The sequence below is a fragment of the Odontesthes bonariensis genome, chromosome 12 (assembly GCF_027942865.1).
Source record: "Odontesthes bonariensis isolate fOdoBon6 chromosome 12, fOdoBon6.hap1, whole genome shotgun sequence".
In the NCBI taxonomy this organism is placed as follows: Eukaryota; Metazoa; Chordata; class Actinopteri; order Atheriniformes; family Atherinopsidae; genus Odontesthes; species Odontesthes bonariensis.
This window is the reverse complement of record NC_134517.1, coordinates 26993676-27006969: the sequence shown is the minus strand read 5'-3', so window position 1 is coordinate 27006969 and position 13294 is coordinate 26993676. Positions and strand designations below refer to the sequence as shown.

The window sequence follows — 13294 nt, the reverse complement described above, 5'->3', positions numbered from 1 at the left end:
TGTTACAGCATGCTGCAGGTTGCTGAGTGGAGGGTTTCTTTGTCCTGTCTGTTCTGACTCTGATCTCCTTGCATCATCTGTTAATAACTCCTCTGACTATGACAGCTGGGGATTCAGAATGCATGCACTGATCCTATTACCAGCAAATACTAATTATTCAAAACAGAACAGTTTTCTAAACACTGACATGATAGAAATTAAACCAATTATTTATTTACATGAATAACAAGTACATTTTCATTGTATTACAGTTCTTTGTGAAAACTCTTGTTTAAAAAAAATCATAGAAAAATGTACATTTGTAGGTTGTAGTTTTCAAGCTTGATTACTTTAGCAGAGTCATGGAAGCTTGAGGGTTCTATTCATTATCTCAGCTGTTCCCAGGACAGCGCTCTTCTACATATAGATCTCTGCTGTTGCTCCTGAGAACTGTTGAAGTCACTTTCCCAATTTGGGGGTGACAGCCCACAGTGCTCTGATCACCACTGATACCCCTGTTGCCTTCACTTTCAATGTCTTCAATTTCCTCCTTTGGCCCTAGGCGTTTTTTGAGCTTCTTGTGCTCCTTCTTGATGTTGCTTTATAACCTGGTAATGTACACTGTATTGCCAAAAGTATTCATTCACCCATCCAAATAATTAAATGCAGGTGTTCCAATCACTTCCATGGCCACAGGTGTATAAAATCAAGCACCTAGGCATGCAGACTTCTTCTACAAACATTTGTGAAAGAATGGGTCGCTCTCAGGAGCTCAGTCAATTCCAGCGTGGTACCGTGATAGGATGCCGCCTGTGCAACAAGTCCAGGCGTGAAATTTCCTAAATTTCCTAAATATTTCACAATTAACCGTTAGTGGTATTATAACAAAGTGGATTGAAGTTCTGTGGTGACCTATAATCGTTTCTCTTTGGCTCCAAAGACAATTACCTCAGTTTTGTTTTTGTTTAGCTGGAGAAAGTTGTGGCACATCCAGTCATTAATTTCCTAAATGCATTTACCAAGAGCCTGTACAGGGCCTCGGTCTCCTGGTGACATTGTAATATATATCTGCGTGTCATCGGCATAGCTATGGTAGTTTATTTTGTTGTTTTTTTATAATCAGTGCCAGTGGGAGCATGTAGATGTTAAACAGAAGAGATCCCAGGATGGAACCTTGGGGAACTCCACATGTGACTCTTGTGTGCTCAGATGTAAAGTTACCTATTGACACAAAGTACTTCCTGTTCTCCAAGTATGTTTTGAACCAGTTTAGTACAGTTCCGGAAAGAGCCGCCCAGTTTTCCAGTCGTTTCAGTAATATATTGAGGTCAACTGTATCAAATGCAGCACTGAGATCTAGTAAAACAAAGACTGACGTTTTTCCACTGTCTGTATTCAGACATATGTCATTAAACACTTTGGTCAGAGCAGTCTCAGTGCTGTGGTGCTGTCTAAAACCTGACTGGAAGTTGTCATAGCAGTTATTTTGTTTTAAAAAGTAATTAAGCTTTTGAAAAATCGCTTTTTCAATGATCTTACTTAAAAATAGGAGATTTGAGTTAGGCCTGTAGTGTCATGTTGCCTTTAAGTTTTCGGACCCACATGCAGAATCAACACGGAAAACCAGTAGATTTGAATGCTTTTATTGCTGGGACAACAGGGATCCAGAAAACAGGACAAGGGATGTTAAATGGTGGTGAAGTCTGAGGAAGGGAAGCAGACGGATTAGTGGTTGTAGATGGGTCCTTAGCAGATGACTGAAGGATAAGCTTACTTGGTTGTTGAAAGGGGGAGACGTGGACGGGGTGGAAGACAGATGTGGAGGGTCTGCAGAAGGTTCCCTTTGTTGTTCCAGGGAGGGGTGAGAGAGGGGTCCGGGAGGATAAAGTCTGCTGGAGGCGTCGCACTGGAGAGTGGGCAGGCAGAGGAAGGAGGTATGTGACAGCTGTTTGCTCGTTGCGTCTTTGAGGGAAGGTTGAGGACAGACTGGGCTCTCGGATTGTTCTGGAGGGAAAAAGTAGATTCCACATGAAAGTACACAAGAAGTTCGGAATTCACAAGGATGCAAAAATCTTATTTAGACTACTCGATACACGTTCTGGCTGGAAGTACCGTCTGGGTTATTCATCCGGCGGCGCAAGGTGATCTTCCTTCTTCTTTTAAGCACCAGCCAGCTTGATGATGGATTGGCCTCAGGTGTGCAACCACTCAGAACTGGCTCACTCTCCAGTGAAGATCCTCTCTGCAGCCAGATCGCTCACTCACCCAAAAACATCAAATCCTAACATGTAGTTGTTCATTTGTGTCTTGTCAAGATTGTCCTTTTTCAACAGAGGTTTGATTACAGCTGTTTTTAGTGGCTCTGGAAACACACCCGACATTAAAGACAAGTTCACGATCAGTAACAAGTCTGACTCCAAAATCTTTGAGTGCCTTTTGAAAAAAGACAAAGTGGAAGCGATTGTGAACGACAGCAACTCAGCCACGAAGTGGTGGGCCACGTAAAATGACAGAGCGTGGTCAGCGGATGGTGAAGCGCACAGGTCGCCAACTTTCTACAGATCGCTACAGACCTCCAAACTTCATGTGGCCTTCAGATTAGCTCAAGAACAGTGCGTAGAGAGTTTCATGGAATGGGTTTCCATGGCCGAGCAGCTGCATCCAAGCCATACATCACCAAGTGCAATGCAAAGCACCGGATGTAGTAGTGTAAAGCACACCGCCACTGGACTCTAGAGCAATGGAGACGTGTTCTCTGGAGTGATGAAACACGTTTCTCCATCTGGCAATCTGATGGACGATTCCGGGTGTAGTGGTTGCCAGGAGAGCGGTACTTGTCTAACGACATTGTGCCAAGTGTAAAGTTTGGTGGAGGGGGGATTATGGTGTGGGGTTGTTTTTCAGGAGCTGGGCTTGGCCCCTTAGTTCCAGTGAAAGGAACTCTGAATGGGTTAGGGTCTGACCTCACAAATGCGCTTCTGTAAGAATGGTCAAAAATTCCCATAAACGCACTCCTAAACCTTGTGGAAAGCTTGCCCAGCAGAGTTGAAGCTGTTACAGCTGCAAAGGGTGGGCCGACGTCATATTAAACCAGATGGATTAAGAATGGGATGTTACTTAAGTTCATATGCCTGTAAAGGCAGATGAGCGAATACTTTTGACAATGTAGTAGGTCACTGAGTCGATAGCTTGTTTTGTCCTGGCATAGAGCTTGATGTCGTGAATGTGGGAAAAGTGGCTGATGATATCTTCATGAGAGAAAAAAAAAAGAGAATGATTGGTATTCATAGCCAGTCGTAGAATTCAGCAAGCTGAGGGGGTTCAGACCCATGCAAACAGCGGTGTGGACAGTGCATCTCCTTGGCAGATGAAAAACTTGATGGTAACTTATGCAGTTGGCTTTGAAATGCCCCCTAGAGTTGTCTTCCACAGTCCCATTGAGTTTTTAATAAAGGCTCTTAGTGTCCTGTTGATGTTGTGTAGTTTCAAGTATGCCAGTATCCATGTGTGCAGCAGATTGTACTAAAAGATTGCCTAAAAGTCCTGACCTACTCGCTTCTCACCACCAGTTTGTCTGCTACTCATACGGTATTGTTCAGGTCACTTTGGTACACAAGAGATCCTCTGTGTGTACTCCACTGATTCCAGTCTCTGTTTCTGTGGTACTTACCAGTCCAGTCATCAGTCTAAAACTCCTCCGGGAGTCCACCAGCCGTCAATCTGTTTCGTGAACAAACTGGAGAGGGTTTGACCTTCGCCTTGGTGAGAAGCAACAACCAGGATGTAAGCCACTCTGCCCCTCCACTGCTTCCCCCTCTACTCTTCTAGAGAAGCTTGGTAGCGACTCATAAGGCACCCATTTTCCCGATCAATGCAGTCTGTTCTTAAATGACTTTCTGCAGTTTACTCATTTGGATCACCTACAGAAAACTAACACGTTTATCCTCTCTGTTGAAGTGGTTAGTTCCTGTTGATCTTATCTGAATCATTCCTGGCAGGTTTATTTCTTACCTGTCATGGATCTTTGATGACGTGTTGATATTATGCGAGTGCTTTGCCTGGTTTATACTGTATACAGTTTGATAAGCATCACGCGATCTCCTGTTTTGGTGTTGAGAGACACTGGCTGATCAGTATGTAAGGTCCAATAAAATCAAACTTTTTCAAATTACACAGTTTTTTTTCTAACATGCTGTTTCATTCATGCCAGGGATCCTAGGCCTGTTTTGAGGTCCTCGGTGTAATCAGGATGTAACCACTGATCACGCTGCTATGGCTGTGGTTCAGGCTGCAGGAATGCTGCTGTTTTGCCCTGCCTCTTTCTTTTTCTGTGTTTGGCACTCAGATTTTACCTTTCATGTTAGACTTTTGGCTTTATTGTTGTTCTGTTCTGCTTTTAGCATCCTGTGCTTGAGTTTAGTTTGGAACGCTGCTGTTCACATTTCAATCGCACTTTCTGCAGGTTTTGTTCTAGAAGCTGTCATTGCATATTTAACATTATTTTATCTTTGTGATTTATCCTAAATGAGTGAATATATTGTTTTTGTTTACATTTATTTTTTTTATTTGAAGTGTCTTTTCTTTTCAGAAGCTGAGAACTCCCAGTGGTGGTGGTAGGGGCCCTTCTGGTGGCAGCATCTCCTTCCAGTGTGCTTGAGTCTGTTGTGCATGTGTGCTGTGGGGTGATCTGAGATGCCTCATACCTTTTTATTAACATACCTGCAGCTGTATTTTTTGTGTTTTTTATGGTTTGTTTTAACTTGTTTTCAAAAGGAGTATTTTTATAAAGTATATTAATTGATGGAACATGTCTCCTGTTTCAAGTATAATGAACCTGAGTGTCTTTTTGGAAGTGGCAATTGCCATTTTTCATCACATTTAACAAGGGAATATTCTCTGGGTGAATTTCCATTGACATTGGCATTGCCAGTCTTATAACTCTTACCCACCTTACTGGAGTAGTTGAACAAACAAACAGCCAAATTGATCACTATATTTTTGACACATTCAAGTAAAACATTAGTTTAGCCAAATTTGATATTGAAAGGATTATAAGATGAGTAATGTACTCGATGCACTTATAGTGGTTCATCATTCATTTAAAAAATATTAAAGAGCAGGCCAACCTCTTTCAACTTGCCTCTCCCTTTTGAATTATTATTGTTCGCTTGTTGTGATTTCACATCCATATTTGATCAAGCTGAAAGTTTATCCGTTTAAAAAGAAATGGCTTTCCTTTTTTTCTAACTCTTGGGAGCATTGTTCATATATTAGATGAAACTGTAGACTGAACACATGTTTGTGAAAAAGATGCACCATCCATCATGTTTGCAATGTAGTCAGCTTTGATTGTTTAAACTTTGGGTTCAGTCAAGTAGCCAAGGTTCCAAACTGAGTGATCATGATACGATCAGTGCTTCCTTTGTTTTTTTTCCTTTAGCACAGGAAACAATGGATCATCTTTTATGAAAGAGACAATAATCTAGTCCCAAAATCCCTCTAAGCCACAATTTTCAGAGCTACGCTTGATCAATTTCATCCACTCTTACTTACTGTGATTTATGCAGATAGATATGAGGACAGGAGGGTGAGCGACTTGGGAAATGTTTCACTTTTGTGCATTTTTCTTCCCCTTCTTAATTACAAGTTTTGAAATATTTCATATGTTGTCATACTAAGATGGAATGAATGAGATAGCCTCTGTGTAACAATATAAGAGGGCTGCATTACAACCGGAGGTGTTTCAGTGTTCATGGCAAACCCCGGCTAATATAAAGTTCTCAAAAAAACCTTCAATATAAACAAACACAGTTTGTGCACAGATTTTATTTGACAGTGATAGAGCATATATCCTACAAAAGTGTACTAACAAATATGACACACCTAATGACAAAAAAATCATAGAGCAGATACCCATTGTTGTTATTTCATGGACCAAACAACATGAATACAATCTGAAGTCCATTTGTTTTAATGTGGTAGAAAAAAGGTCAAAGAAAGGAAAATAGTGAAGCGTTTAAGCTAAACTTCTGGGTGGAGAGGGTCATGTCAACTGTTGGATGTGACAGCTTCAGATTTCACACTTTACACATCATAAACTGAAATTTAATAATGAAATGACAAAATGAAATCATATTCACAAGTGTCTATCTGTAACTTCAGCTGACAGTGTGTACTTTAACATGTTTGTATCAGGCCACACACTATTTTCTATGATGTAGCATGACAAACGTTGTATCGCATGATATTATTTTAATTAATTTCAATTTTATATGTAAAAAGACAAAACAAAATATTAATAAAACTAATGATTTTTTATTTAACATAAGCTGAGTTAACAGCATTCTTTCTCTCCTGTTAAACAGATAAAGAACGAATATTTCAGATTAAATTTGATGGTAATGGTCATTGTCTTCCAAAAAAAAACAGACTTAAAATTCTGTTTCGTATTTTGGTCAGCTTAAATCCATATATGAGTGGATTCATCATCGGAGGAAAGAGGAGAAATTCTATAGCGATGAAGTTTTGAAGGCTTTGAGGTAAATCTTTGGAGCCAAATCTCATGTACATCAAGTCAAAAACTATTACAACCAAAAACGTGATCAGAGAGATTAAATGAGGCACACACGTCTGCATAAACTTTACCCTGTCATCTTTGGACCTCGCACATGTCTTAATAAGGTGCATGTAAGTCCAAAATATGAAAAAGCCATGAGACACATAAATGACTATTGTCGCATATGAAACAATATTATTTGAAATGGTGTTACTGTCTGAGCACGCAAGCTGGACAATTATCCAGTTCACACAAAGGATTCTTTTAATTTTTGACCCACACATCTCAAGTCTGGATGTTAGCAGAATGCTGATGGAAAAAATACAGAGAGGTGTCAGCCAGGAGAAACTCACCAGCTGAGAGAGCCTCCTCTTAGACATGAAGGAGTGGTAGTGCAGTGGATGACAAATAGCCAGATATCTGTCATAGGCCATAACTGCTAGAATGGACAATTCACAACAAGCAAATGAGTACATGACAAAGGCTTGTAAGAGACACCCTTCAAATGAGATTTCTTGAGAAGACGACAGCACATCTAAAAGGAATTTAGGGTAAAAACCTGTGGTGCCATAAAGTGCATTCATGCAAACACTGCATAATAAAATGTACATAGGTTCATGTAGGTTTTCATCTAGGACAATGATCAAAATGAGAGCGATATTAAGAAACAAAATCACACAGTAATACAGTAATGTGAAGGAGAATATGACTATTCTATAATCCATTGTCTCATTGATCCCTGTGAGAAAGAAGATTCTTACAGTAGAAACATTATCCATAATCAGAGAGCAAGTTTTCAGAAATTAAGTCTTCTAATTCTACCTGTACAGTGTTACAGCATGCTGCAGGTTGCTGAGTGGAGGGTTTCTCTCTGTTCTGACTCTGATCTCCTTGCATCATCTGTTAATAACTCCTCTGACTATGACAGCTGGGAATTCAGAATGTATGCACTCATCCTGAACTCCTACCAGAGCATTAAGAGCAACCGGCAACAAATGATTAAGTTTAAAACAGCAGTTTTCCTTGAAATGGATTGACTGTTTAGATATTCGATAAGCAAATAAATGCTTACAATCACAATGTTCTGTCAATGATTGACATAAATAAATATATGACCACTAGAGCAAATTTTCTTTGATTTTATTTTTCTTTACTTCCATGGCAGTTTTCAACTGAACCCTACTCCATAAATTAGATAAATAAACCTTAAGATGAACAACACAATCAATATCACACTCTGTCATTATTTATTTCACAAAAAAAAACAAGCCAAATTGCAGAGGCAGTATGTGGGCAGTGTGTGAGGCCACCTCCATATTGATGGAAAACTGAAGCTATAGAAGACTGACAAATCTTCTTTTAATGCTTTTACATTTAAATTTAAATTCAGACTAGATTTGCCCTGAGTTGCTGAAGGCTCTGGGCCTGGTGGGGCTGTCTTGGCTGATACCCCTCCTCAATTTCACATGGAGGTCTAGGACAATGCCTGTGGAGTGGAAGCCTGGGGCTGTGGCAAACTGTCCTTACAGAAAACTTAGAGTATCTATGATACATTGTTTATTTGCTTTCTGTTACAGTTGAGAGTCAAGAGTCTAAAGACGATGAGTGCTGCATACTTTTGAGGAATATTTCTAATTTCAAAGAATCAGAAGCAAAGGTCCAATCCAGGATGAGGATACATTTTTTCCTTCATTCTTTCTTTTGTTCTTCCTTCATGTTTAAAACTCATTTTCAGTCCTCGACAACCTATCAAGTTTTTTGACACAGCCATCTGAAGAAAGCTAAATGCTATTTGATAAGGTAAAGCTTTATCAGGCCAAAGATAAGCGGTGAAATTAATTCAATATATTTAAAACTAGGAGACAAAATTGTATGATACACCTCAGTCAGAGCAATGAGCTGTAGGTCCAACTGGATTTTTATTTTGCGAAACAAAAGTCAGAGAAGACAGACTTATTGCCTTTAACAGAAAGTCCTTTACAGACAAGATGTGACATGCACAAGGTTGTCTTCCCAGGTGATCATTTAGGAGAAAGCTTTTGATAAACTTAATGACCTTCTGATATTGAACAATTTCACTCCATATGAAAGAGAATTCAAAAGTGGAGGAATCATCACGACGTCTTTGTCATGCCATGTCTATGTATCCGTTCCTTGTTTCCTGCTTTATTTTGGTAGTCACTTCCTGTCACAGTCGTAGTGACGTCATCCTAATTATTCTCACCTGTGTATCATTGTCTCGCTCTCTGTTTAGTGTATTTATACCCAAGCCTTTGTCTTGTTCATTGCGTGTTCGTCTTGTCGTTTTTGTCATTCGTTCAAGCATTTATTTCAAGTCTAGCTTTCACGTTTGCTGACCTCTTGCATGTTTTTTGACCAGAGATTTTGCCAGACGATTTTGTACCTTTGCCTTTCTACTCTTGCCTACCCGTGTACCAGACCTTGGAGTAATTAAACCGACACTGATATTGGAATACTGCAGCCGCGGCTATTCAGAAACAACACAGGAAGCCGGACAGCCTCTCCCATTCTCTGGCGAAATTGCTACATCTTCAATGTTAAATTGACGATAAAACAGTTATTCACAAAACACAAGATATGCCCAATACTGCATTTACTTTCATAACTACAACATGTTGTCCTGTAGCTTAATGAAGTGATTTGTTCTGAAATCGCCGCCGTTCACTGAGGAAATCATGTTATGAAGCCGCCACTAACAGCCAGGCTTCCGAGCCGAGGGCTGCCCGGCTTCAGGAGGGGGCGGGAGAGTCAAGTTTTTTTCTACAATTCTAGGTCATCATTGGCTAAATCGACAAAAACTCACTTCCGAGGCTGCTCGGCATCTCTGGGGGTAGATTAGACGTGGGCGTGTCAATATGAGGGGCTGTGTCGTGATGATTGGAGTTAGTGTTTGTCCATCATGAGAGATGTTGTGGCAGCCGAATTTTTAAGCGGGGAGAAGCACGCTGGAACTTCAGTCCCAAAGCGGATACGAAAGAGACTGGTTGTCTGTGAAAGTGCTGTAATACTTTTAGTTGTTTCTTTCCAGAATTCATGCTGCCCATTCACAAATGTTACCTTTTTTAAGAATACTTACCACCACCATCAAACTCTAAGTATTCATTATGACAGGGAAAAATGCTCCACAGATTCTGATCCAGCCACAGATCCAGCCATTTACAGGCCTTAGATTCGATCATACTTGATTTTAGCCTCGCTGTGTGAATTTTCAAAGTCTATACCTTCTTTCTGTGTATTTGCTGGGCATACTTGTTGTCACGCCATGGGACTATGTTTTTAGTTTTATGTTTTAGGTCATGTTTGGTTTTTTGATCACGTCTTAGTCATGTCTTAGTTTAGTTTTTAGTTTTCCCATGTTTTAGTTTCCCTGCACTTAGTTCATTCACTGCACCTGTGTTTTCCCCATCAGCTGCACTCTATCCCTAATCACCCTCCACAGTATTTAGTTTGCAGGTTCCCTCATTGTTTTGTGAGATCCTTACCCGTCAACATCCTCCATGCCATGCCACGACCCAGTTAAGTGGTTTTTCCTCCATGCTATGCCAAGTGTTTTGTTTTGTTCAATAATTATTCCACAGTTTAGGTTTTTTGAATCCGGCTCAGCCGCGCTTTTTGTTTGAACTTTGTGTTTTTTGTGAAATAAATCAAGTTTGCTTTTATAATTTCCGCATCCGCGTCCTTCTCACCCACCCCAAACTGACACTTGTCATACTAGACACAGCTATGTTATAACTAATTATTTTTAACTTTGCTATCTTCTGCTTTGGTATGGCACGAGCCACTACAACCCTGAACGCGTAATATGGGCTTCCCCTGTTTTAAAAGTCAGCAGCCGCCACTGGAATACTGTCTGTCTGAGTCGTACATTTGAGTCCACCAGTTCGAAGCGTGATAGTCTTGCAATAAGAAAAAATGCAAAAAGTGGATTTAGCTTTAAAACATCAAAATGACGAATCAAATAGTATGGAGTGAGCAGGTTTAGAATGCTTTGTTCTTGAATTCAGACAAAATTTTTCTGCACACGAGTATAATCCTAAAATATGTATACAAGAAATAGGTCAAGGTGTAAATTACTTTAATTGCAGTTAAAAGCATGCTGACAATGTTGTTGACAAAGATGAAACCACATGAGAGTTTAGCAACGTTTCAAATGGCAGAGTATACTTTTCGGTGCAACAGAAAAGGATGGACAGATTGATGTAAAGGCTGCCAACTTACAGACTGTCTTAGAAGTCACCTTGGCCTACACAATATATCCATCATGTTCCATGAAACTCAGGAAAGTCATTTTATAAGAAGCAACAAGTAAGTTATTGGTTAAATCTGTTTAAATGGGAAGTAAAGACTCTTTAAAAGAGTTTTTCTACCCTTATACATTTCTATACCAACCATCACTACAACATGATGATGTTTTACCATAACAAATCGAAAGACATACATTTATTTTGATTTCTTGAATATAGAAAATGTGAAATAAAAAAAAAACAATGAAGTCATACAGAATATGTTAAAAGTAATGAGTTCCTCAACATCTGGAAGGATCTGCAGACAGAAACAATAAATGGATATAGTTTGAGGAAATAAAGTGGAGGCTATTATTTTTTTCCAGTTTTTATAACATGAAAAAAGATATGACATTATGTCTGTTTGCCTTTCTTTGCCCTCTAAGTTGAATCACAGCAGCTGTATTGTTTTTATATAACTGCACTAAAGCAAAAAATAACATGACATTCCTACTCGTGGAATCAGTCTCTTGACACTCAGCTATATGGAAAAAGCCATACATTTTGTGATGAGGTACAGACTTATTAACAGCCACACATACTTGGCAGTATATTAGATGTCAATAAAAAATCAGTTACCAAAGAATGCTTAATCTAAACAGCTCTCTTTCAGTTTGATAGTTTTGTGTTTTTACTGCTGTGCAGCTTGAAATAATTAGGCCAACATGTCACACTATCTATTTCTCAAAGACATTTTCAGCTATAATTATGAGTTTAAACGTTCTCCCAAGTTATACACTCAGATTCTTTTCCTGGTGCAGATTAGATCATGACATGAATCTAAAAAACAGAACTTTTGCAACGTATAAAACGTAAAACTCTTCTTCTTATTTGAGTCAACGTGAAACCGTAGATGAGGGGGTTGATAATTGGTGGAATGAGGATAAATTCTATTGCTATGAAGTTCTGTATATTTTGTGACAACTCCTTGGAGCCAAATCGCATGTACATCAGGTCAAAAAGCAAAGATCCAACTACAATTAGTAAAGATGATAGATGTGGTAAGCATGTCTGCAGGAATTTACGTCTATTTTCTTTGGATGCTCGGCTTGTTTTGACCAGACACACATAAGACCAGAAAATAAAAATAGCATGGCCAATATAAAAAGTATAGTTAAAAGCTGGAATAATAATGCGTGCTATGGAAGGAGAGCAAGCTAGATTAGAAACTAGCCAGTTAACACAGTAGATTTTTGGTATGTGTGACCCACATAACCTTGGTGTATATGTTGTTATTGTGCCCATGAATAATACATAAAAGGGAACAAGCCAAGCAAAAAACACATAAACAATAACCCTTTTTTTGGTCATTGCAGAGTGGTACGACAGAGGTCGACAAATAGCCACATATCTGTCATAAGACATTAGAACTAAAAGTGAAAATTCAGCACAGGCTGACGAGTGTAACACAAAGCCCTGCAAAAGACATCCAGCATAAGAGATCACATGAGTGCTTGACAGGAGATCATGGAGGAATTTTGGGTAAAAACCTGCTGTCCCATAGAGTGCATTGATACACAGATTGCAGAGAAAGATGTACATGGGTTCATGGAGGTTTTTCTCCACAATAATTGTCACAACAATGGCCACATTTACCAGCCAAATCACACAGTAACACAGTAAAGTGAGTATAAAGAGAGTTAGTCTGAACCTTGCTGTCCCACTTAACCCTGACAGAGTAAACCTGGTTATTACTGAAACATTATCCATCATAGAAAAAAAATCCTTACTCTTTTTAACACAGACACAATACGAAGTTGCATCTGCACAACCTGGTATCTGAGAAGAACTGGAAGTATCCTGTTCTGAGTCTTTCCCTCCCTCACAGGGTATGTTACCATGACTTTATAAGCCTTTGTGGCAGTAACACTCAATGATGTTGTTTGCAGGGACCTCTAAACATCCAATCAGTAGTTTGGGAGTTGCATTGACTGATTACATCATCTGTACACTCAGAGTCTATGTCATTTCAGTGTGATAGTTGAGTTTGGGACATTACTAAAGTAAGCTCTAACAGAAAAAGATAATAGACTCTTACACATTCAGACACCTGTCCAATTCATTTGATATCGTGACTTAATATTGTAATACCAGTAAACATTATTTTTGCCTGCTGGGCCTGTAGCTGTCAGTGTGCATACCACTGACTGCAATTTCATGAGTCTTGTTTATAAATCAGAAATAATTCTGATACATTTTCGGTATCAGGTCTTTTTTATTTTTAGGATTTTTATTGATGTATTTATTTAATTTTTTGGGGGGGGGGTCTCTGGAAAACTTGAACAGGAGCCATCAATACAAGGACAAGAAACATATAAAGGCTTCTTTATTGTAGCATGTTGGGGCAGTATCTGGGGGAGCCTTCCCAGCATGCAATTGTGACACCATGTTTGAGAAGCAAAAGTTTTGCTTTGGTGGTTTCTAAGTTATTTAAAAGTATTATTCTTTGTGTAGC

At 39.2% G+C, this 13294-nt stretch overlaps 2 protein-coding genes across 2 annotated transcripts; both read right to left on the bottom strand.

The window, feature by feature from the left end:
• Nucleotides 1-6384: 6384 nt before the first annotated feature.
• On the bottom strand, nucleotides 6385-7314 carry LOC142395992 (olfactory receptor 52D1-like). Its single transcript, XM_075478540.1, has one exon. The coding sequence runs from the start codon at nucleotides 7312-7314 to the stop codon at nucleotides 6385-6387; it is 930 nt and encodes a 309-aa protein (XP_075334655.1).
• A 4305-nt stretch (nucleotides 7315-11619) lies between these two features.
• Nucleotides 11620-12552, bottom strand: LOC142395990 (olfactory receptor 5M3-like). The gene has a single exon (XM_075478539.1). The coding sequence runs from the start codon at nucleotides 12550-12552 to the stop codon at nucleotides 11620-11622; it is 933 nt and encodes a 310-aa protein (XP_075334654.1).
• Between the last annotated feature and the right edge of the window lie 742 nt (nucleotides 12553-13294).

Bases quoted from the DNA above. Each gene is read 5' to 3' on its own strand.
- LOC142395990 (XM_075478539.1), bottom strand. From the start codon at position 12,552: ATGATGGATAATGTTTCAGTAATAACCAGGTTTACTCTGTCAGGGTTA.
- LOC142395992 (XM_075478540.1), bottom strand. From the start codon at position 7,314: ATGGATAATGTTTCTACTGTAAGAATCTTCTTTCTCACAGGGATCAAT.